Source organism: Falco naumanni, chromosome Z (assembly GCF_017639655.2).
Source record: "Falco naumanni isolate bFalNau1 chromosome Z, bFalNau1.pat, whole genome shotgun sequence".
NCBI classification, from domain to species: domain Eukaryota; kingdom Metazoa; phylum Chordata; class Aves; order Falconiformes; family Falconidae; genus Falco; species Falco naumanni.
This window is the reverse complement of record NC_054080.1, coordinates 56,399,845-56,426,634: the sequence shown is the minus strand read 5'-3', so window position 1 is coordinate 56,426,634 and position 26,790 is coordinate 56,399,845. Positions and strand designations below refer to the sequence as shown.

Here is a 26,790-nt window from a genome sequence, read left to right as displayed (position 1 = left end):
TCACCACACAGACTCAAAAGAAAAAGCTCCCACAAATACTTGGGTTTACACCAGCTTGACAATTTATCCAAAATATTATTCTCTTTGTGTTATACCTTTCAATCAATTATACAGCTATTCATTGCCATAAACACAGCAGATTAGAATAACAGGATTCTGTTAATTTTAAGAACTTGTTTACTACTATTTATATCAGCACTAGATCATTTTGTTGTGAACATTACTGAATATTAAATTATAATTTGCAGCCTAGGTTACTTACCACAGTGCTACTTACTCAGCGAAGTTCTGTAGCCTTCTTTTGTACTTTTTAAATGAGTCTGGATTTGTACAATGGGAATGATTTTGTCCCAGGCACGCTAGTGAGTGAATCACTTCAAGTGTCAGCACAGGAGAACTAGATGCTTGGCAATTCAGTCAGTAAGCATTTCATCAGTGTACGGGGGTCTCAATCAGCTGTGCATTTTTACAGGAAACATGACTGATGGCCTTGTGTCATTCCACATCAGGAACTGGATGCCACATGTTCCAAATCTCATTATTAAGTTTCCTAGGTCATACTTTTCACAAATCAAAAACCTTTTCTATTTTTAGCGTCAGTAATATATGCTTACTTTGTTAAGCAGAAAGCAAAATACTCTATCACCTCCAAGCTAAACTTCCTAACTAAAATCTATTTCCTTCCAATAGAACATTCCACTCATTAGTGAGTCACATTGATATAAACCAAAAATGAAGCTAAATTGATAAAACAGTTATTATCAAGAAGAATAATAAAGAACCTTTAATTTCAAGCTGCAACCATACTCCAAAGCAGTGTGAACTAGCAGATGCAAATGCTTCCCCCACTGTGTCAATCTCACACAAAAATGTTACAGAAAGAATAGTCATTATTTGTAAAATGGCATTATAAAGTATCTAAATATAAATGTTTCAATTTCTTTAGAACAGCCATTAGAGTTGTATTACACAACTGAGTGAGAAATGGGTTTTTAAGTTTTAGTAAAATTTACATAAAGCTTATACAAATTATTGTGCTATTGCAAAACTTCTGAAGTTAAACTATACTTTGGGAACCATTAAACTAGGAGGGATTAGACCCCTTCTGTTATTCTTCCTCAAAAGAATGGATTATTTTTATGTAAACAAACTTCCTCAAAATATAAATTACAGTTTAATGAAGGAAGATCTTTTGGTTAAGTATACAGTGTAGCTGGATGAAATGGAAATACTAAGATGTGGTTGATGCAGGTGGTTCACTTGTGTTTTCTGGTTTTAAATAGGCAGAATGCTGAAAGTCTTGGTATGTAAAAATAGCAAGAGCCCCTTCTAGGCTTGCGGCCACAGATGTGCCCCACATGAAAACACTATCTGGTAGCACTGAATTAGCAGCTATTAATTTTCAAAATACTGCCAACATGTCTAAGATACAGCTTGCCTCACTGGGCTGTGATGTCTGTTTTAAACAACTATCCACTCATCCACTCCCAATCTCTTCCACTTTTCCAGAACATAAGAGATTAGAACTAAATGGATATTTAAACACCCTGAATGATTGGGCAAATTCCCAATACAAGCATGTTGCCACCTTCAACACAGAATTGGCACTGCAATATTGTCATTTACAGGTGTCCTGCTTTTGGCTGGGATAGAGTTAATTATTTTTCTTAGTAGCTGGTACAGTGCTGTGTTTTAGATTTAGTATGAGAATAATGTTGATAAAACATTGACGTTCCAGTTGTTGCTAAGTAGTGCTTACTCTAAATCAAGGACTTTTCAAGTTTCCCCTACTCTGCCAGAGAGCAGGTACACAAGAAACTGGGAGGGAGAATAAGCAGGACAGTTGACCTGAACTAGCCAAAGGGATATTCCATACCATGGAACATCACGCTTAGCATATATAATGGGGGGGGGGGGGGAGTTGGCCAGGGCCCGCTGATTGCTGCTCAAGGACCCACTGGGCATCGGTCAGCAGGTGGTGAGCAATTGTATTGCAATTCACTGGTTGTTTTTTTTTGAGTTTTTATTCTTTTTTTCTCTCCTCTTCATTACAATTGTTGTTATTACTATTATTATTACAATAATGATATTTTGTTTCTTTTCAATTATTAAATTGTGCTTCTCTCAACCCATGAGGTTTACCTTTTCCTCGATTCTCCTCCCCATTGCGCTGTTGGGGGGTAGGTGGGGTGGGGGGCTGAGCATGCAGCTGCATGGTGCTTAGTTGCCAGCTGCAGTTAAACCACAACAACAGGCAGACAGGAGTAAAAAAGCAATGCATTTAAAATCCTCCATAGAGTAATTTTTCCTAAGAGTGTGGGAAAATCACCCTAAATTGCTTGCCTACAGAAGAAAAGAAAAAAAATATCAGACCATATCTGGTAAGCCAAACAGTAATATTAACTAGCAAAAAACCAGCCCAGAATAAACCCACTGAAAATACCAGAATGTTATGAGTTACCCAAACCCCAGGGAGAAGTGATTGATCTTTTTACAATTCCCTTTATTTTGTCCTCCAGGAATCAGAATCAACCAATACTTTAAAATGCTAATGCTAAAATCATTCCCACAGAAATGTTCAGGGAAAGCCTGGAGACACAAGTAATGCCGTAAGTGATCTTGGGCTTCCTTGTAGATCCTGCCACCTTGAACACACACAGTGAGGCAGCTCAGAACACCACAAAACTTGCAAATGGCTGCCTCTAACTGGATCAATAAAGTAATGGCACAGAAAACCACAGTGAGACAATGGCAAACCCAGAGGTTTGAACAGCAGAACTAATGGGTACAGACACAGCAGGAGGCATGGCTGGTGGCAGCCTCTCTGTTAAAGATTCGCAAAGAGACCAGCAGTCTCCAAAATCACATCATGGGTATACGTTCTTGCACACCACAGTCCGAAGCTCCAAATACAGCCTGGAAAATTTCCATTAGACACTTAATCTGTTCTGGCTGAACAGGTCAAACTGTTTGCTGCGTGCTCCCAAAGCCCACCCAGCTGTTTGGGTCAGCCGCATAAATGAATTAACTCGGAAAAAGCACCTACAAAGCTCAGAGCCACTTTGTGACAGTGGAGTAATTTAGAAACTGGAGTATGGCACAGAACCAAAGTTTCTGCCCCAGAGGTGAGAAGTTAGGGATTACAACATTTCATGTAGTATGGCTTAAAAGTAAAAACCTTTCTGTTTTTTTTTTAAGTCGCTCCAGTAGTACAACCTCCTACCGCTTCTCTGAGACTAGCAAATGCTGGATTTAAAAATCAATGTGAATTGCAGAGATGCAATTACAGTCAATGCATTAAGTTCTCCTCTCAACAAGTTGCACCTCATTGTTTACACAATAAAATATCTCCACGAATTTCAAACTGCAAGATTAGACATTTGTGAATTGAATTGCTTTCTAAATTACCTCAAATAAAACAAGATGCAGGTAACAAAACTTCTTTTTCTTTTCTGAAAACCAGAATTACTACTTTAAACAGAAAACCAGCAAGAAACCTGAGAGTCATTTGGTACTTCATATAATTTATTATTTGACACAAATTCTTAGATTTAAACAGCTGAACAGCTTCCTTGCAACCTGTAGGTCTTGAGACATATTCATTAGCTGTACCCACTTACAGTTGCTCTGGTTTGCATGACCAAGTGGTCTCAGTACACACTAACTGGAATCCTTCTGGATTAAATTAAATCAAAATATGCCCTCCAGGAATAAATGTCATCAGTGGTCGTTTAGTCTATGTAATCAGACTAGACATAGTAAACACACCCTTCATTCTTGCCTTCTTTCCCAGTGAGTATAGTTTATATACCAAGGCCCCAGCACCCATTGTTCAGTTTCTTCTGCACTGCGTGACTTACTAATGGCATCATAGCTCATCAGATCTATATGCCATTACATGAAATAATAATTTTGGGGAAAAAATCACCATAAGACATACCATGTTCCTTTGTTTGAAGTATACTGCAGTAACAACAGGTATGCTTACACACACAAAATTCCATGTATGCCTTTAAAATATTTCACATATCTCTGTCTCTCTACAGATACACACACACACTCATATGTCTCTAGCTCAGTTCTTTATGTGGAGATCCATAAGTACTATATGCTATAAGTAACGGAAAACTGTAAATAACACTTTTTTTTCTTCACCTGTATTGTGCTTCTATGTAAGTGGCACAGCTATTACAGCTGGCAGGCAACTTTCAAGGTGAGTTTTGCTAGTAAACTATTGGCATGTCCAATGCATGGATACACTATGGAAGTGGCTGGAGACCAGGTTATGAGGTTTCAAAGAAAGGAACGTGCATTATACCACAACCCTGAAAGAACAATTCATCCTATGCTCATGAACTAATTCCATGCTAAATTAAGCAGGCCATTTCCACCAAGGAGTAGAGAGCTACATACCAAGTCTGCCACAGATGAGCTACAGACTGGTTGGTTGGTCTGTTACAGATAAATGATCTCTGTTTTTGAAAGAAAAGCCTGTAGGCTACTAACTTTTCGTTTTTATTGCTTGCTTGATCCTACTCAGATGGATAACATATGTTCAGCAGGAAATGAAAGATACAGTCTATGATTTATGACTGTCTAAATGCTGGAACCAGAACAGCAACTCTCTGTGTAGGCACAAGCAGGGCATGAATTTCCCTCTTCCTCTGTTCCTCACTCCCCATCTTCCTCTATCTTCCGGAAAGACAGAGGACTTAAAAAACCCAAGACTTTTACAATGCATTTTCATAACTCTTTTAATGTATGAAAAAGGAGTTTTCAGTCCATTTTTTAAGAACAGCTTTAGTTTTATTTATTACACACATATACACATTTGCAAAGACATAAAACTGACAGTAACACCTACACTTGTACACAGCACACAACAAAAGGTTAGCTTCCACTCTATGGTCTTGACTTCTTTGTAAAACCATGTAAATTTCTCAAGACTAGGTGCTATTTGATATACTGGACACGCAGAAGAAGCTACCAGCAAGCTACTCCTATGGCACGGGGAAATAATATCATGTAAGTAACTTTCAGCTTAACACAGCACCCAACACATTCCCTTTGATATCAACAGGTTTGCCAGTTAATGTGAACAGACTTTACTTTGACCAATCCATTACATTCCTGTTGTTTTATCCGTGAGTTGTTACAAGGACTAACAGGCCATTTCAATTTCTTTCCCCCTGAGTTTTAAAGATGAAAAATATAGAGAAAACACTCCATTTTGTCACATTAACAAGCAATCACAAGCAATAAATTAAGAGACCTACCTATACTGTTCTTATCTATTTCACAGCATGAAGTTATATTAATAAATACAAATCACTGCTGGATATAGCTAAAGAGAAGACTGAATTCACCACTTAATCTTCAAGGCACTCCTCTCAGGCAAAAATACCAAACTGTACAGAAATTTGTGGGATAGTTTTTCGAATACTTGTTTGTAAAGGTAGGGAAGAACACTAAAAGAAAATTCTTTTGCCTTGGGGTCCCAAGGCGTTATCAGTGCCTTTTGGAATCAGAAACTTCCTAGGTAGGCAAGACATGGTAGCACTGAAGTACTGAAAAACTTGCCTGTTCTCCTTAATTACTAGCTAATTATCTCAGCAGTGAGCTAATAAATCAGTAAACAACCTAATGTCAATTATCACTTCAGTTATGATGTGGGTCTCTGTAAGAGAGTATTGTATTGCATCTCAAGAGAATTAACTCAAAGGAAGCACAATACTGAACTGTGACACTCAGATACACAGACAAAAAAGCCAACAGACACTCACATTCTTAGCCTAAATTGGTATTGTTCTAGTAAGGTAAGAGGTTGGAAACATTTTTCTTGGCAGATATAGATGGAAGGCTGTAACCAGGTGGGACTTCAAAGGCCACCAAGATTTGGCACCCAACTGAAAAAATCAGGTTAGTCTAAAACCTGTATTTTCTAGTAAAGTGGGAGTCAAGTGTTCATGTGTTGTGTCTACATGACACAGAACTAGCAACTCACAGCACAAACAAACCCATTGAAACCCATAAAATTCTCAGCACCTGATGCTTTGAAACATGTATGTGTCTTTAAATTAGCTGCCAAAAATCAAATCCAATTGCTCTGTGCCATACAATATACAATGGAAATAACTACAATGGCCTCCTGGAAATCACCAGGCCTACTGATATAGGTTGCTATATAAGAACTCCTGGTTATTCCTAAAGAGGACATTGTATGTTACCTACAGTTACAGAATTTCAAAATGAGTTGTGCTCGTAGAATCATGCAACTGTTTAACGTTACTCAGAATAAACAGGCAGCCTTCTGAATTACCTTGTGTAAAAACTAAGAATGCTTTTCCAAAATTTGGTACGAGGATAGCACATATTAAAAAGTATCATGTGTTTGATTTACAAAACCGCAAGTCAGGTAGAATTATAAAAATACAGACTTCAACATTCTACAAAAATACAGTCATGTTTCTGCAACAGAGTGGGTTTCTTTTTCAGCATCACTACACACACCTAAGGACTGAAGGTGTATGTTAAACTACCCCAGTTACCTCTACTGAGAAACAGAGCTGCAGACAGTTTCTGAATGGGGAGAAACCAGTGGCAGATTGCCCACACCAAGCATTAAATTTACCAGTTATTAGCGTTTATGAAGTTAAGTGTTATCTGCATCTGAATGTGTTATCTGCATTTGCCTTCTTCAGAAAATTAATCTGTAGTTCTGCAAAAATGTTAATTCTGCTGTGTGAATGGTCCGTACTCCACAAAAGGCAGCTGGAGTGTTAGATGCAAATGAAGTTGCACAAATCTTCATAACAAATGTAATATTTAAATACCCAGCATGAAACAGAGGTAGAAGATGACATGTTTTAAAGCGAATGTCACCAATGTCATGGCAGGAAGGTGCAGATACTCAGAAATGCAAGATGCACTTACCAGCTTGTGATTTGAAATGAAGCAAGGCACTGTGGTATCCCAGCGTAATTAACACAGACTGTTTTCCCACACGACAGTATTCAGTGTCTCTGTTAACCAAGCATTTAAACACACAGACTCCATCAGCTGAAGGGAAAAAAGTACTTTAGAAAACTTTTAGCAGTTAAAACCAAAACAATATAAAGAACTACATGTCCTTTTTGATTAACAACATACATAACCATGTATCTGAAGTACACAACTTGGTGAAAATACACTTTCTCTAACATGACTCTTAAGCCAATTCTTCAGTAACTGACAGTTTCCATCACAGTTATCACCATAGTTTCTTGAAGTTGCCCTGTCCTCAGAATATAGAAAAAGACCTGACTGAATTTTTACCCGGATCCTAATAAGGTCTAAAATTAACTTTTTTCCTACTTCTGCTTCTGTAACTCTGTGTGCCAATGTCCTGGCAACCTCTAGAGATGCTGCTCTGGCAAATGAAATGTCAGGGTAAAGAGTCAGAGAACAGTAACATTGACTAAATGAGAAGTAAACCAGCTTTTTCTAGTAAAAACACACTACGTACCACACCATGCATGACAAATCTCAACAAACATACCACATGAGAGAAAAACCAGACAAAGAAGAACACACCAGTACTTCAGAGCTAGGAAAAGCAGAGGGCAAGCCTATGTACTGTGCTCTTTGGGGAGGGGAATCCAGTATCAGAGGCTTAAGTGGTGCAGTACATCAGTACACACCGTCTCCTGATCGGCCACACAGCTGTCAGGAGGCAACTGCGTGAGCACATCAAAGCAAGATGCACTTTAGCACTTTCAGAAAACTGAAAGAGGTCTGAAAGGGAACTTCATGCAAATGGCAGCTATGAACACGGGCTACAATCGGTAAAGCTTTTAAGTTATGGGTATTCTGCATTATATGTATCTTCATCACTCAAGCAGCAAAGCTCCAGGACTTCATATTCCTGGACCATTCTTTCATGCATTTTAGTCCACTTTGCTGACAACAAATGTTTATTATGCTCTCCCATCCATATTTCATGCTTCTAGGGATAAGGTATAAACCAAAACAAACAAAATCCCCCACCAGAACTAGAAAAAGTAAAAAGTTTAAGGCAAAACAGAGGCAAAAAGAGAGCTAAAAGCAAAAGTTCACAATTGGCAGTAACGCAGAAAAGCGATACAATGCAATACTAAAAAGTATGCAAGAGAAAAAAACAACGAAGGAAAGCCAGAATGAAGGGGAAGAAAACACACACCTTGAAAAAAGAAATAAAAAAGTAATTATTATTAAAAGCTCACTGGAAAGCTAATTATACACTGCTGAGTATATGTTCTGCCGAATAAGGTTTGAAGGACCAGAGTGAGAAGACATATAGATACACACCATGCAGGCATCCAGTGCGTTTTTTTAAGCCTTATGCTTCACAGCATGTGCTGTGAAGAGAAGTGAACAGAAGAGATACCGTGTTCCACTTAGTAAGCAGAGTTTAATCAGGCAAAAAATGTTGTCAAGAAAGGGGATATGTCCTACCTGGGCTGGCACACTTTTACATCTGCATGCTCATTTGTATTTGTAGCCTCTTCCATAATTTAGGCTTGTGAACAAATTGAAGGCAGACCATTGGCCTTGCTACCATCTGTCACCATTCTTTAAAGGAAGGCACACTCAGCCTTCTGTTCCCTGGGCTGAACAGAGCCAGCTCCACTGGTGTACTCTTTTTGTACACCATGTGCTGCCGTTCCCTAATTAACTCTGATTACTACAGTTTGCTGAAGTATTTCATAGATTTGCACAGTGGTTGGCACATGGACTTCTGCTGTTCCAGAAGTCCTGGCTGAAGCACATTGCTTTTACATTTCTCAATATGCAAGTTTTTCTTCCACTTATAACCATCAATGTCATCTTCCACATGAACTTTCAAAAATTTATATAACCTGCATCAGCTATTTAGAGTATTCAATACTAAGAAAACACTCATGCTAGCTATAAAAACAATATACTCTCAATGTACAGCAATACAGGAGTGAACCAACACATTTCTAGCTCACTCTCGGCACACACATGAAATTGTCTTTTTACTTGTATCTCAGTTCATACATACTGATCTGCACTGGGCTGGGACAAGCCCAAACATGGATACAGTCTGGGCAATGAGTGGATTGAAAGCAGCCATGTAGAGGAGGACTTGGGGATATCAGCAGATGAAGAACTGGACAAGAGCTGGCAGTGCGTGCTCGCAGCCCAGAAACCAACCATATCCGGGGCCGCATCAAAAGAAGCGTGGCCAGCAGGTCGAGGGAGGTGGTTCTGCCCCTCTGCTCTGCTCTTATGAGACCCCACCTGGAGTCCTGTGTTCAGCACTGGAGCCACCAGCACAGGAAAGACATGAACCTGCTTGAGTGGGTCCAGAGTGGGGCCACAAAAATGATCAGAGGGGTGGAACACCTCTGCTGTGGAGAGAGGCTGAGCTGAGGTTCTTTGGCCTAGAGAAGAGAATGCTCCAGGGAGACCTTATGGCAGCCTTCCAGTACTTAAAGGGGGTCTACAGGAAAGATGGAGAGGGACTCTATCAGCGAGTGTAATAACAGGATGTGGGGTAACGTTTTGAAACTGAAAGAGGGTAGATTTAGATGACGTATTAGGAAAAAATCCTTCACTACGAGGGTGGTGAGGCAGTGGAACAGGCTGCCCAGAGGAGCTGTGAATGCCCCATCCCTGGAAGGGCTCAAGGCCAGGCTGGACGGGGCTTTGAGCAACCTGGGCTAGTGGAAGGTGTCCCTGCCCATGGCTGGGGGGTTGGAACTAGATGATCTTTAAGGTCCCTTCCAATACAAACTTTCTATGATTTTATCAATGCTTTTTTTTTTTTTTTTTTTTTTTTTTTTACTGGAGGCCCAAAATGGGATGTTTATTCAGCCTGGAGATGGCTTTCAGGGGACCTAACACCTATGTGGAGGTCTTTGAGAAGATGGAGCCAGGCTCTTTACTGAGGTGGCCCGTAGGAAATTTTGAGACAGTGGTGTACCTAAAGCAAAGGCCTGTTACCCCACTGAATCAGAAGCACACAGAACTGATAGGGACTTCTTTTGAACTCTCACATAAGCACATTGATATAGCATAGCTGTATTGGCATTTTTGTATGCAACAGTTCTGTAAAAAACAGTATTGCCATTGGTAGGAACAGGCCACAGGCCTAATGCAGACTATGCAAGGCTTTTTATTATATATATACACATATATATACACACCTGGGAGTTACTTTAAAATATTTGACATTTTGTATGAAAAATAAGGATAAATGCCTGCGCATGTAATGTCTAAGGTCCAAACACAGAGACTGTTATTCAGAAAACTGCAGAAAATTGCCTGACAACATTCCACAGTTATAATAAAATCTTCAAAGAACAATATTTCTATATTCATCTTCAGAATATATTTTACATTCAGAATATGTAACATGGAATAATTATGGAGCATGATGAAAACATGTTGATCTCCTTTTTTCCTATTCAGGTCTCAATTTACAGTGTTGTTTGGGGGTTTTTATTTACCTGTTAAATGATCCGACTTTTTTTTTAAGATTACACACTTACAAGGATTTTGTTAAATTCTCATTATAAATGTACTAATTACAAGATGCTTCAAAAGTCTGTTGCATCAGAAGAATGAAGATTCGTCTCCTCTGAATGCAACAAAAATACATGTCACCTATACGGAGATTATTTCAGACTAAACAAATCCCCAACAGTTAGCACAGTAACAAGAGCTGTGTTAACAGCGATCCATCCAAAAGCAAACTGATTATCCATATAAGAGCTGAACGCCACCCTACTAAGCATGGAAAACCTTATCTCACAATGCATATTAATTTATTCTGAGGATAGTCAAACTTTAGGGTAGACATTCACAGGCTACATTTAATTCAGGGCAAAGACGACAGTACCCAGCCAAACCCAGGAAAAGCAGCACTTCCAAAGAGATGGAAGGTAGTCAAAAGACTGGCAAGAGCCTCAAGGTTCCTTCTTCCTTAAGTGAACAGTCAGTAACCTCTGGAGATGAGGCTGATCTGAAGTTAAACAGAATCCTAAATATTGAGGCCTGTGTGAAAAGAAACATGCAGTCTGAGCTTGGCTCCTATACTGGTAAAGAAACCTAGGCACACTACGTTTGCTGAAGAGTATCAGATGAGTCATTGGGAAGTTTCTTGAGAAATCAGTAACTATGAATAGAGAGAGAAATCCAAAACAATTGTTATTTGATCTAAACATGCAGACAAGCATACTAAAATGCTTTAACTGTTATTTCTACTTACGTTCTTCTAGAAACTTCTATCTATTGCATGTGTGTATATATATAGAGTATCTATTCTGTATATACATAATATTGTATATATATATACAATTTTTACTACCTGTATGGGTTGTAATTATGAATTTATTCTACTTTGATTTCCTAGAGTACAGTTGAAGTGATCACACTAAGATCATACCAAACAGGTCATATCACAGGAGCTTCTTCGTTTTGCTGGTTGCTTGATACCCCTAAAACCACAGCCATCATATGCAACTCAGAATCTCTACAGAAGTATCATGCATTCATTTCACATATTTATTGCAAAAAAAGCAAAAACTTGGATAATGAATCTATCTATCCAGCCATGAAGGGCTGGTATTTGGAAAGCCAAAGTTCAGCTACATTTGAAACTAGGAAGGGATGGCAAAGACAAAAGGAAGACCTTCTGCTACTACATTATCTTCAAAAAACCCCAAACTATTTTCTAAGAGAAAGCCAAAGGGTAAGCCAAAAGATTGCAATTCATAAAGAAACATGAAATTCACAAACTACAACATGCATTGTTTATACCCAGGACAGTAGTACAGTGTCCCCTAACATAAGGCAAAAACACTCTACTCTTCAATGCAGCTCCTTGAAATTAGACTTCAGACCATGAATTCCATGTCTCAGTGTATATTTTATTTTATTTGTAATACAAACAGACTACTACAGGAGGGTCCCAAGGACATTTCCTTTTTCCTTGTCCCGAAAGTCATCATTAAAAAAAAATAATAAATTATTCTTTACTAAGCCTATGGGAACAGGTCACATACACTACCTTCTCTGTGAGTGAGAGAAATTAGTTCCTTTCCATAAGTCTCTGTGTTTATTCAACATGTGAAACAGATTTTACTACAAGGACTGTCCTTTTGCTTCTTCCTACTACACTGTTGAGCATACAGATACAACAGTACAGCTGAAATGTATTTATGAGAAATGTGTCATGAAGGTATGTAATTTAAAAATCTGTGGAATCATACAGGTTGTCTTAGCAGGGTTTAAGAAAGAACTTAAGAAAATTAAATGGAAAAGAAAAAACTGCATTGCATTCAGAAACAAAAAAAACCCAAACCCTTCATTGTTTTATTTTTTAAAGTCCTCATAACAACTAATATTCAAACAACAGATAATAAACACATCAAAGGAGCTTATGCATCTTTGACTACCTAGTGTTCAAGGGCACAAATGTTTCAGAACAGTTCCTCTCAAAGAAAACCAGGGTTCCTAAGTCAAAAGACCAAACAGGCACATCTTCTATGTCATGGTCTACTGCATAAAGCGCCTTTCAACTTTACAAAACTCAAGAATAGCTGCTTAGGAGAAAACCAAGCATGCGGCTAACATTTCATCTGATAGATACTAGCAGTAAAGAGAAAGTTTGTATGAAGTTTTTTGACACCTGGTGGATTTAGTGTGAAGTGACTCCATCAAAATTTAAACATGATGAACCTAAATAGGTTTGCAAGCAATCCATTCACAAACAAGAATAGAAAAGGGTGAAAGGTCAGCCATATTGTGAGAATCAAGGAGGAAAGCACAGACATTGTTTTCTTTCACTTACATTTACTGACCAATGGATACTCTGTTCAAACAATAACCAAGGAATAAGTTTCAAAACCTGCAAAACTCAGGTAGTGTGACGTGGCATTTCTCAAGGAATACAGCAGCATTTACTTAAATAGATTCACATCTGGCTTTCCTAGACAGCCCCTACACCAGTCCAGTTTCTGGGCAAGTATGGTTTGTGCAGCTCTGCTGATCAGCAATCCCATCTCTCCTGATTTTTTAACTCCTAAACTGATTAAAATCAAATTTGGCCAACATGCCAAAACCATGGTGTTCCTGCAAATTGCATGTAAAGGGTCGCTGAATAAACATGAGAGGCCCAGTGTGCCATTCTTGCTGAAGGAAATTATCAACATGCTTAATAGTGACATTTTCTTCCCAACTCATGCATGAGTCAGCTCCAGAGTCAACCACTGTGGATGGTACATGAGCAGGAGATAGAGGATTCATAATCATGCATAACAGTGGAGTAACTTTAAGCAATCACAGAAAGGGTTGGGACAGAAAGAAAGAGGAAGCTCTGAAGTGATCATAGGAAAAGATGAGGAAGACACTGGGATAGCGAAAAAAGTAAATCAGCTGAAGGAAAGAAAGCTTCATTAGTTCTGCCATTCATGGTATAATTTGTTTTATTAGAGATGCTAGTCAAGAGAGTATCTTCAACAGGCTTTACAATAATGTGTGAACCAAGTCTCATGGTGCTCCTCTGCATTTATTACATCAGGTGACACTGTGCCATGAAGAGAGCCTGAAACTTTTCTGGCTGACCCCCAGCCCCCTGCCAAAATTCTGCAACAGAACAAAGTATAGACCCAGCATGTGCTAACCTTGTACTCCAACCACAACAGGTTCTCTGAATCAAATCCAACCTGAAATCACAACTAATAAATCACAACTTTATTGCAAAAGGTATTTACACTGTATCTACTTCAGTTTCCTTTAAGCTCACTTGCTTTACTGATACATACTGAGTCTCTAAATTCAGAACCCTAAACTTTGTCAAATAATGGCAAGAGTCTCCTGCAGAAAGCCCAAAAGCCATTTGCCTGAAGTCATGCAGCATGAGTCCTGCACACAGTGAGAGCTCCCTTCTTGCCCACAAAACACTTGTGGAGAATCAAACCACTTACTCCAAGTTGCTGAAAAATATATGGCTGAAAATAAACTTACTACCCACAAAAAAAGTGCTAGTTTCTTAAGAACCTAATATCGGAAACAACAGATGCAGTGGCTGTCCACATTGCATAATGTATTAGGAAAACCTGTTTTGAATCATACAGGCTACCCTCTTCTGGATAAAAAATACTTATTGCTTCCAGAGCAACTCATTACCGCTACCAAACTGGTCAGTCATCCCATTCAGAAGTTTGTTCACACAGAGGGTCATTAGCATACAGTAATTACAGGACACATCTTCCAGAAACATGCTGACATACAACTCCCTTCCTATAATCTGACCTCACTTCTATTTTACTTTCAGTGTAGATTGATGAATGTAACTACACTTGTACAGCTGCTTATCAGTTACTTTGAAAGTATCGTAGAATCACAGAATAGTTTGGGTTGGAAAGGACCTTTAAAGTCACCTAGCTCCAACTGCCCTGCCACGGACTGTGATATTATCCCAGTAAATGAGGTTGCTCAAACCTCTGTCCAACCAGACCTTGAACACTTCCAAACATAGGGCACTCTCTGGGCATCCTGTTCCAGTGACTCAACACCCTCATCATAAAAATTTCTTCCTTATGTCCAATCTAAAACCACCCTCTTCCCATTTAAAATCATTGCCCCTTGTCTTATTGCTACACGCCCTGGTAAAAAGCCTCTCTCTGTATTTCTTCTAACCCCCTGCTCTAAGTATTAAAAGGCTGCAATAAGAACTCCCCATAGCCTTCTCTTCTCCAGGTCTCTTCTCCAGGTTGAACCACCCCAACTCCCTCTGCCTTTCCTTCTAGGAGAGGTGTACCAGCCCTCTGATAATTTCTGCGGCCCTCCCTGGACCCACTTTAACAGGCCCATGTCTTCCCTGTGCTGTACTTCAATGTGGACCTGCTGTGTACTTAGAACAGCCCATTCCCCTTGGAGGTGTCACAAGAAGGGCTCCCAGAAATGTACTACTAAGTTTTCATTACAACTTATGAAGGATGTTTTTTCATTTGAAAGGCTTGCACTTCACTAAAATATTACCTGTTGAGGGGGTTTGGGGGGTGGGGGTGGTGGGGCGGTCGGTGGTGAGTTTTTTGGTTTGGGTTTTTGGTTTTTTTGGGGGGGTGTTTTTGTTTGGTTGTTTTTGGTTTTTTTGTTTGTTTGGGTTTTTTTTTTCTACTGTGAGCTGTAATTCATCAATTTATTAACTATCATGTAGATAACAGTTTGTCAAAAAGGTCACTTAAAGTATTATTTTCCCAGATCAAATTTTGGGATAAATGTTCACATTTTTCTCAAATACAGCAATGTGAGTGCAACTAGATTGGGAGAGTCCAATCCTGACTAATAAAGTGACTGTTTTGTGGAAAGACTACAATGGTATTGGTCTAGTTCAAAGCTAAGCAAATCTCATAGTTACAAACATGTCTCTGCTTTTAACACTGATTAATCTTGGAGTACTACTTATAGCAGTATTAGGTGAAAAAAGTATGTATTACTCCAGTTTTAGGTGTACATTTATAAGAATGGAATGTGGCACTCGGAAATTTTCACTTCCAGCTGTCACTTAAATATTCCTACAACCCACATTTACACTGATGAAGCTAATGGCAATTTCGCAGTCAACGCAATGAACAGTTCGTTCCAAAGTGTCTCACGCATGTATTCTGCCATGTATCACTTGCCAATTACAATTAATGTATCATGGTTAAGTCCTACCTATAGCAAAATCAATTGTCTCTTAATTTGGAATATTCTACATATTCACTGGAGCTCCTGTGTACAGCCTCCACATATTTTCTGACCTGTAGGGAACAGAGGGGTCAACCCCCCAGATGCTGGGATCTTTCCTCCTACCAGCCAATAAACTACATAGTACAACAATATTAGTAAAAATGTATTTGCCATGTAGAGGTCTGTACAGATCCTTCTTCACCTTGACAGACAGGCAGCATAAAGCTGTGTTAATTCAGAACAACAAAAGACAAAAAAGCACCAGACTGTATTTTGGTATCAAGGTGCAAGGCAATAAACATGGTGGCCAATGTCATACCCTGCAGAAGTATTTGAAAGGTTAGGGAAAAGCTTACTGTTTTTTACCCTCAGTTAAAATGGAATAAGAAAATAACACACTTCAAAACACAGTACACAAGATCAATACCATTTCAATTTCTTGCTTTTACATTGCACTGAATATGACAGCTCACTGCACAGCTGCAACAGTCAACAACTACAGAAGACTTTAATAGGACTAGTAGGTTGTTATTGCACTGAGGTGGAGAAGGCCATTGCTGATAGCACTGCTTTTCTACTTGCAGATGCCAGAGATTCTCTGTGATAACCTCCATTTCCTCAGCCCGACTTTTGAAATAATTTCATATCCATTTTGGGTGGAGCATATCCTCAAGGTCTATGTACCACTGAAAAAATTCAGCCTACTTCCCTGTGGGTCCTGTGCTCACTCTCTTATTAGAATACATTTCAGGATACTCTTAGGACACACTTTACTATATATTAAAAATAAACCAGTTTGTTAAAGGGTTTGTAATTCCATTGTAAACAGGAGAAACAAAACCACGGAGGAACACTCTTCACTTCCCAGCTACTGGAATAGCTACAGAATAGCACAGTAACTTTAGTTAAGCTGCAGGCAGAAATTCAGCATTTCCGAAGAGCATGTCTTTTTCTTTTGAAAGACACACAAAGTTTACATGGTTTAAAGGGAACATATGCAGGACTATCAAATCTTGGAACAGTGGTCCAAGGAACCAGAAGGAATCTCCTGCACAGAGCTCATTTACTCCCTTCCAGCCTTAAGAGAGTTTACTTCTCATTGCATTTGCCTCTCACTTTATTCCTCTTAAATACACAGTCATTTTTAGGTTTTGAGCCTTTTTGGTTTTAAGCCATTTGACGCCGTCATGCACGATGGTGCAGCTTGGCAGCAGGTGGGACATGGCCAGGTGCATCACAGATGCAGAGGGGAAACCCCAGCAAGAAGGCTCTGTGAACACTGTCTTGGAGAATGGCTACCTGCAGAAGCCCCAGGCACCAGAATGACATGTTTTCACTGAGACTCTTCCCACTTTGTTTACAGAAAGAGAAAACCGTGTAGAAGAGCAAAAGGTGTAAGAACTTTTTTATTGGGTCAGATTTTGATTGCAAGTGTTTTCTCCATTCCAGTGGCATCCTCCCCTTCCCAGGCATCTCTCTTCTCATCTGCCTAGACTTTACAGTGGAAAACAAATACAAGGTACCTAGATTTCCAAGCAAGCTCAACAATGATATGGGAAATCAGAGGCAGAAAGCATTGTTGTATCATCTTTTCTCACAAAAGTGTGTGAAGCTCGTTTTCTCCTCTACATGGAAAGAAATTCCTTTTCTATGGGTGATTTATGGTATTTACTCTACAAGCTTTGAAATACTATACTTCTGATCAAAAGCATAAAAGTTTTAAAAAGTTACTGGGTTCACATCAGGAAAAAAAAACCGTAACACACTATGGAACTTCTTTTTCTTAGACTACTATGATTTCAATGGCAAAAATGGCACGACTCAGATATTTGCTTGATTAAACAAAACTGCAAAACTTAAAAGGATGTTCCATACAACTTATAATTATTTTTTTAAATTTGTGAAGAATAGTGAGCAAATGCAGTAAAGGCTCAGGAATAAAAAACACTAAACCAGGAAGAAAGAGGAACAAAGAGTCACATGATAATCTTACCTACTTACTTGAAACTAATTCTTCTCTCCGTAACTTTCACCAATGTTGTTGATGATTGTACACAGTGGCGGCAGTGCAGTAAACACGGTAGTGTGGCACAATGTGGCTAGTCAGCAGGCAGCTTAAAATACAAGTACTGCACTATACCTGCTCTTCTAATAAAAAGAGAAAAAATGTTCTACCTCTTATCTATATGAAGAACAACCACACTCAAAATGTCTACAAAATTGTCTCTTTCACATAAAGTAAGTAAGGAGAAAAAAAACCCAAAAGGTTTTCTGAGATTCAAGCCTTGGCGTTCTTCCCAGTTATTTTACCTTAACATTTCACTTGTTGAGAGCTTTAACATTACTATCACTGTAGACAAAAAGTCCTAGGGTACTGTTTGATGACAACAGCATAAAACTGTTGTTAGTTTTATGCATGTGAACTGGCTGCAACCTCAATGAGGAGTACAAGCCTGAATTCTGTGTAATTTAAGCACAGGCATCTTATTACATGGAGGCCTAGAGTCTTTCAAGATCAGAATAAACAGCTGCCCTGTTAGGTAAAAAATGAGTACCATTTTCTTGCAAAAGGAGAGACACACCACACCCACACCCCCCCAACTAAGATAAATAAATAATAAAAAAAGAACTAATAAATGCAAATTTCAAGAGGAACTATGTATTTTACAATATCCTCCTACCTGTTTCACAAACAACAAAAAAGCCAAATCATTACTGTAAGCAAGCTGATCTGGTTACATTCCTCTAAAGTCAATACTTCCTACATGATTTCTAGACAGAAAAATAACAACTGATTATTTAAAATATTTTCCTTATTCACATATTAATAACAAAAAAAAGAGTTAGCCATCATCTTTTTAGAGGCACCAAAGTCTTCCTCCTTTGCTGCTCTTCAAAAGAGAACTTGGTAAGGTTTTCCTTAGCATGATTGAGAGTCTGAAAAGAAGTATGAAAAAGCCTGGAAATGAGGCAGAGGGGCTTGGATGAACCTAGATAAAAAGAAAACAAAGGAACATGCTCCTCTAAATTTCACATTGAGCTCCATGCTCAATGATAATTGAAATTAAAATCACTTATCCTCTTGCTGGAAGTATATCGAAGCACTGGCTAAGTTTACTTGGAAAATAAATCTACCTTGCAGATAACCTGTACCCACCCGTTGATGCCATCTACAGAATTGAGCACTAAACACTTAATTTTGTACTGCTTTTTCCCTGGATTAAGGTGTTAGGTGAACTATTGAGAAATATTTTAAAATCATCAAAGTGTTTTTTAGGTACACGGTTCTCAAAACTAACTGTTACTTAGCTAAAACAGTTAATCACCAGAAAAGGCATTCACTTCACAGAGTGACTTTTCACAAGTATAAGAACTCTTCCAGGGGATGTAAGATTTAAAAGTTACTGATGCTTCCCTGCCAGTTCTCCTCATCTTGTTCCCCAATGACAAAGATTTTCCTGGCCTTTGTGGTTAAGAAAAAGAAGATGTTTGTATTCATTTAATAATTACTGCTAATCACCTTTAGAACAAAGATAATCTGGCACAGTTATCTACTCCTATATACCTTTCAGGGTTTGTTTGTTTTTTGTTCGCTACACCTGTATCCTGTTTTGAACACAGATCAGCACCTACTGCATGCAGAAGGCTAATGCAAAAAAAAAAAACAACCCCCCAAAAATCCAAGCAATTCACATCCATCGACATCTTGTATTTTGCTACTGATGCAAATACAAACATAAAGAAATACAGCCCCACCAACAGTGGGCTTCAAATAAGCCTGCTTACTAATTAACTATATCACACTGCCTGTTCCTTCAGCTGATTCATAACACCCCTTAAAATACCAAACACAACAAAGAATGCTTAGCGCACACAACTAAGTGCAATGTAAACATCTCTTACTAACAGTTAACTGAAGCTGGTACATTTGCACAGCAAAAGACAGCTTCCAAAGACACTGACTCAAGTCTGAAAGTTATCTGCAGGCAGCAGCCTTGACTGAATAAGTAACCAGACCTTTGAAGGCACCTGTCAGAGTGCTGGTGTGTCATCCTCAAAACAGAGCTCTGCCTTTACCTGCAGTTATGCAGCTTAACAAATAAAACATATAATGGCAAGGAGATCAAGAGTCACCAACTCCAAGCTGTGTAAAATTAATGCGGTGGTACAGAACAATTAGTGCCAATTTTGAAAGAGTGCTTGGTCAGCCTCAAGAAGATTGTCATGTTGCAGTAACAACAGGAAACAAGAACAAGTTACCTCTTCTAATTATTGGTGCAACTGACACATCCAAGCTACAAAAGCACAACCTGACTTATAAAAAAACCTTGAGACAGGAGGACAAGTTGGCACTTACAATCACAGGCTCTAATATTTTTCTCATACACAAGCCACCTTGTGCATACACCCACCTCTGCCTGTAATCTCACTAGTGATACCTCCTGCAAGTATTAACTGCACCGTTTAAAGCCTCATACATGACTAAAACTGGCACCCAGGAGGCGTAAAGAATCTCTGTGACATGGATCCACAATGGTGACGATTTAGGAAACTGTCCTCTCAGTATACCAACTGTCTTGGATGTAGCTTGTAAGGCAGTCAGAATCAGGCAAATATTCCGAAACAACCACCATGCGAGTGTGATTTGAGGCACAGAATAGGATATCTACTTTAATCGTGCTACAGCAAACTTTAGAGAAAAAAAGATAGATTTAAAAAACCAATATTTATCTAGACAGATATTAAACAAGCAGTGTTTAGGTCCGAGAAATTTATTTCTCAATTATATACTTGTATCTCTAAAAGTATTAAAGCATTTATTCTCTACTATAAACAGGCACAGTTGCATTAACTTCAAATCAACAAGTATTAATCTCGGACTACTGTGGTAAATCACTGCAGTTTAAAGGCACTGCAACAAAAAAGCACCGGGCTTTCAATTAATATAGGATACAAATACCATGGCACTGTATAAGCTACTTCTTTATCTTCTGAAGGATTTAGAATAAGAAAATCAAGAATAGCATTTCATAATACCTCATACTGCTAGCTGTAAATCGATTTCACACTGCTGGTGTCTACTCAGCTTGACATTTAATGAGCCAGTGCATCTCCTTCTTTACACAGAAACATCTTGGAGAGGAAAGGCCTGGTGTAAAGTTACTGGATTTGCAGAAAGAAAAGGACATACTTGTATTCTCACTTTCCAACTCCTTTTCTAATTACAAGATATATTTACGTTTACATTATTTTTGCTAATTTATGCCCATACATTTCTGACAGCAGCATTTCAATTGTAGTTTTACATAAATAAGATGTTAAAACAATAAACTACCACAAAACTATCAAGGAAGATTTGTAATGATACACGACTTTTGATCACTTGTATTTAAATTATAACAACAAAAAACCCCCCAAAATCATCAGATTGAAAAGCATAGGATCTTCTGGATTGAAAAATCCAACATACTCAGCAGCAGTATTTTTTTAAGAATTGGAGGGTGCAGCACAGCAAAAAATGCAGGCAGCAATTAATCTCCATCACTTTGAGATATAAGCTCTTTCATTTTGCACTGAGGGTGAAACTAACGTTAAATCTAGTATCTTAATATTTAGCACCTAATGCAAAGCGTCATCAAATGTAAATTCAAAAAATAAAGTTTATTTCCTGAAAACTTAATCTTTTAATAACAACAAAGAAAAGGAGAGCAGTAAATTAAGAATTTTTCCATGGTTATCTAAAGAAACTAGCCTTCTGTTTATGAGTGAAAATTTTAAAATAGGGAAATTAAGAAATTATAGTCACTGACCAGTATATATATAAGATTTGTTACATTTTAATCAATAAGTCAGATATATTTTACCTTTTTAAGCAGTGGTGAGAGGGAGCAGGGAAGAAAGAAACAAAAGATGCAGACAAGTCTTTGCTGCCTTACCTCAGTGCCCTCTAGTTAGCCACATAGCCTGTAATTTTCAGCCATCTCCTCCTGCTTCCTATTATAATTACACCCAATATATTTGAAGTAGTCTTCCCACTTCAGCCATGCTTTTTTTTCTTCACAAATATTTTTAATATATTATTTACCAAACATTTAACTGGATGTCCTGGTTTCAGCTAGGATAGAATTAATTTTCTTCTTAGTACAGTGCTGTGTTTTGGCTCTAATGTGAGAGCAATGTTGACAGCACACGATGTTTTCAGTTGTTGCTGGGTGATGTTTATACCAAATCAAGGACTTTTCAGTTCCTTGGGACCTGCCAGCCAGAGGGCTGGAGGGGCACAGGAAACTGGGAGGGGACACAGCCAGGACAGGTGACCTGAGCTAGCCAAAGATGTATTCCATACCATGGGACGTCATGCTGAGTATATAAACTGGCGGAAGAAGAAGGAAGGTGGGGACATTTGGCATTATGGTGTTTGTCTTCCCGAGTAACCGTTACGTGTGATGGAGCCCGGCTTTCCTGGGGATGGCTGAGCACCCGCCTGCCCATGGGAAGTGGTGAGTGAATTCCTTACTTTGCTTTGCTTGCGTGCGTAGCTTTTGCTTTACCTATTCAATTGTTCTTATCTCAACTTTAGAGTTTTACATTCTTTTCCAATCCTCCTCCCCATCCCTCTGGGTGGGGGGTCAGCAAGCGGCCGCATGGTGCTTGGTTGCCAACTGGAATTAAACCATGACACCAGACAACAGAGCCTTACTTTGTTTCTACTCAGAAATGCACAGCCACTGTGAATAGTAGAGTGCCAAAGGATTAAAACCAGAACATAGCAACTAATGATAATGATAGAAGAATTCCAAATTCGAACAAAGAATTTGAATGCCTTTCCATTACATATTCCCTGCATATGTCTGAACCTACTATCACTCTCTCTGCACCAACACTGCCTTGCACTCATTTTATATCATGCTACTTTGGAAATCAAATAAGCAGATCTGCTTTTACAAAAACTAAGTACCTAATACAACATTTCTGCTACAGTTTTGGGAGCCACTGTATGGTCCAGGACATACTTGAAGCGTTCTGTACGTGTAACAGTGTGAAATGAATGGAAGGCCTCTCTCTAGTGCACACTTTTTAGCTGCCAGAAGAACCTGGCATACAAGTAGCTGGCACTGAAATGATCAAGCTATCATGACCTCAGTGCAGATGGTTTGCTTTCCAGATGTCTATTATTAAACAGTTGCAATTTTTTTTCTGGATAAAAAGAACCTGATCCTATGGACACATGCAGACATTAATGCCACCCATGCTACTTACAGGAAGACTGCCAGCTGAAGTCAATGGCAGTAAATCCCAGAAGCAAAATTACTAGTACACATTTTTGCAGGGTAAGGATTTGTGCCTGACACACTCAAAATTATATAGCTAAACATAAAGAGATGAAAGATTGTCATGATTTTCAGATGCCAAGACCTTAATTAATTTATAGATAGCATGTAAGATTACTGAAAGGAGAAAATAATTTACGCTTACATTTACTTACCTCAAAATTCAAATATATTTACACACAGCTTTAGTTTCCTCAGCAGATTAAATAAATTAAAATTCACCACAGAAAATTCAAGATAAAATTAGAAAAAATCATAAAACCAACCGAGCTAGCAATGGGACTCTTTATTATGCTAACACAAACATGTGCAAGTGTCCTGTGAGAGTAGGATTATGATACTACTACTATGTAGAAATTCTTCCATGTATTAAAAAAATCAGTTGCCTGTAGCACACAGAACAAAACAGTATGTGTTTTTGTCTCTTGAACCACCAAACCCAAGTCCACTGCACTAAATGCATTGCTGAGTACAACTTCTGCCAGCTATGAAAACATCTGTGATGCCAGGTTTTGGTTGTCATTTTGTTGCCTTTACAACACATTGATGCCTTTATTTGCCTTTGGCTGGAGAAGAGACAGGCAGGAGTTGATCCAGACTGCCATGAAGTCAGTAAGAACCTTTCCACTAGTATCAGTGGCCTTCAAATAAAACTTTCTTGTATCTATCCACTTAATTTTCTCTGTGCATGTGATTTAGGTAATCTGGCAAAATAATACCACACCCCTACAAACCTGAATAACCTCCCTTTTCTCCCCCCAAACAAACCCAGAAAAGTAAAACCCTTTCAGAATTTCTCCTCCTTCAACAAAAAACATATCCTAAACTCAATCTAAATATTTACTGTGGAGACTTCTAGATTTAAAATCTTCCAGGTAGTATCCTCTTCCTTAGCTTTGTGATATAAAAAACCAAAGATGATTCTTTTCTTCTCTCATGCATCATTATGTTCTAGTTAGGCCAGGAAATCCTTAAGAAACAACTACTTTTATTAAAAGTATCTGGGCATCACTGCAAATATTGAAAAGCAAAGAGACACAACCTTAATATTTTCATTAATTTATGTTGCCAAGCTAGAAAGTTAAGACCTACTTTTCCATTACACCTATTTCCATCCACACTGTCTCTTCTTGACATAAGCACTGGATGGTCAAAGCCCTAATTTAGTTCAGATCAGGCTGCAGTGGAAGTAACAAAATCCAAAAGTATCATTATTCAGCAAGGCATTTAATGTCTTCTGGTTCATTTAGGATTCTTAACTTAGGCTGTGAAAAGGCAATTTCCAGCAGTTTCATTTTACTAGGACTTATTTAGGCTTGAGAAATTCTAGACTCTTTCTTGAAGGCCCTTATTCAAAGTTTAAACTCAAGAAATCTTTAAAACATTTGCAAACCAGACAAAGTAAGCTGTCTGAAGTTCTTCCTAGAAAGCTGTGTCAGCAGTAATACTGTAAGAGCCATTAAACTGTACCTTAAAACTTCAAGTTAAACATAGCACAAGAGAAGGAAGTGGTTCAGAGGGCAAACACTGAGGGAAAAGATGATAAACCCAGACAAATCATTAAATAACAGAATGCTTTGGGTTGGAAGGAACCTTTAAAGATCATCTAGTCCAACACCTCTGCAACAGGCAAGGACAACTTCAGCTAGATCAGGTTGCTGAGAGCCCTGTCCAGCCTGACCTTAAATGTTTCCAGGGATCTGGATCTACAACCTCTCTGGCCAACCTCCTGCAGTGTTTCACCACCCTCATTGTAAAAAATGTCTTCATTCTATCTAGTCTGAATCTAGCCTCCTTTAGTTTAAAACTATTACCCTTTGCCTGTCACAACAGGCCCTACTAAAATGTCTGTCCCCAATTTCCTTATAAGCCCCCTTTAAGTACTGAAAGGCTGCAAAAGGTCTCCCTGGAGCCCTCCCTTCCACAGGCTGAACAGCGCCAGCTCTCTCAGCATTTCCTCATAGGAGAGGTGTTCCATCCCTCTGACCATTTCTGTGGCCCTTCTCTGGACTTGCTCCAACAGGTCCATGTCTTTCCTGTGCTGAGGACCCCAAGGTGGAGAAGTACTCGAGGTGGGGTCTCACCAGAGCAGAGTAGAGGGGCAGAATCATCTCCCTCGACCTGCTGGCCACGCTTCTTTTGATGCGGCCCCAGATCCTGTTGAGTTTCTGGGCTGTGAGTACACATGGCTGGCTCCATGACCTTCCCAGGCACAGAGGTGAGGCTGATGGGTCGGTGGTTCCCAGGGTCCTCCTTTCCATCCTTTTTAAAAAAGGGTGCAATGTTTCCCTTTTTCTAGTCACCCGGGCCTTCACCTGACTTATTCCAATATCCTGGAGACTGCTTGGCACCTACATCAGCCAGCTTGTTCAGGACTCCGGGATGCATCTCATCCCATAGACTTGGTATGTTTGGGTTCCTCAGGTGGTCTGGAAACTGATCTTCTCCTACAGTGGGAAGAACTTTGTTCCCCCAGGCCCTGCTTTGCAGTCCACTTGACAGGTATGAGAAGAGAGGTTGCCAGTGAGGCCTGAGGCAAAAAAGTTGTGGAGTACCTCAGCCTTCTCCTCGTCTGTTGCTACGTTTGCCGGTCCTGTTCGTTGGTGGGGTACGCTTTCTTTGATTCTCCTGTTCTGGCTGGCATACCTATAGAAGCTCTTCTGTTGCCGAGTTCAGCTCCAGCCATGGCTTGGCATTCCTGACCCCATCCCTACACAACCAGGCTGCATCCCTGTGTTCCCCCAGGATACTTGTCCCTGCTTCCACTGCCTGTGCATTTCCTTCTTGCCCTTCAGGTTGACCAGCAGGTCTCAACTGGTCCATGCCAGTGGCTTGCCTTCCTTCCCAGACTTCTTACACCTGGGAACTGAGAGCTCTTGCTCTCTATGGAGAGCAGCCTTAAAGATTTGCTTGCTTTGTTCTGCTCCTTTGTCCCCGAGGGCAGTTTCCCAAGGGGTCCTACTGACTAACTCCTTCAATAGCTGCAAGTGTTCTTCCCTAGAATTCAGTGTCCTGACTTTACTCTTCACCTGACCTATACCCCTCAGCACCGCAAACTCCACCAGTGCATGAACACGGCAGCCCAGGCTGCCTCCGATCCTGACATCACCCATTAGCTTACTTGTGTTGGTGACCAACAGGTCCAGTAACGCGTTCCCTCTGGTAAGGCTGTCTGGTACCTGGTTTAAGGAGTTATCCTCATTGCATTCCAGGTGTCTTCTGAATTGCGTACAGCTCACCATGCTACTTTCCCAGCAGATGTCAGGGTGGTTGAATACACAGTGGCTTCTCAGCAGAAGGCATTATAGGCAACACTATTTACTGTAAACTCAGCTCTAATGCTTTCAGTACCAGCTCCAGTCACTATAAAGCTACTTCAATCCATCTGTAAGTCTCCAAGCAGCTCACAACCTTAAAACACTTAGCTCTACCATACGGCTGATGGGTCAAGATATGGTATCACTGCATTTACAGAAAGATTAGCTATACTATTGATGCAGACACCTCATGGGAGGACACTGAACTTAATCTAGGTCTCTCAAATCCCATACTTGCATCCACAGAGGACCACAGTTGTTGCGCAGTGCATACAATGTGATGGTACAACATAAGAGCATAAGGAGAGTTTTACAGGATAAAAGAAAGCAGAAGAAACCCCAACCAATCAACCAATCGCCTAAAGCACCAACACCACAACCAAACCAACCTAGCCAGTATGCAGTGTATCTCTTTCAGG

The 26,790-nt window shown here is 39.4% G+C and overlaps 1 protein-coding gene across 1 annotated transcript in view; it reads right to left on the bottom strand.

The window, feature by feature from the left end:
- Positions 1-26,790, bottom strand: part of LOC121081394 (histone-arginine methyltransferase CARM1-like) — an 81,135-nt gene that overhangs the window by 45,514 nt on the left and 8,831 nt on the right. The window contains exon 2 of the mRNA XM_040580412.1: positions 6,934-7,059. Coding sequence (XP_040436346.1) covers positions 6,934-7,059 — 126 coding nt within the window. The remainder of the gene's footprint in view (positions 1-6,933; positions 7,060-26,790) is intronic.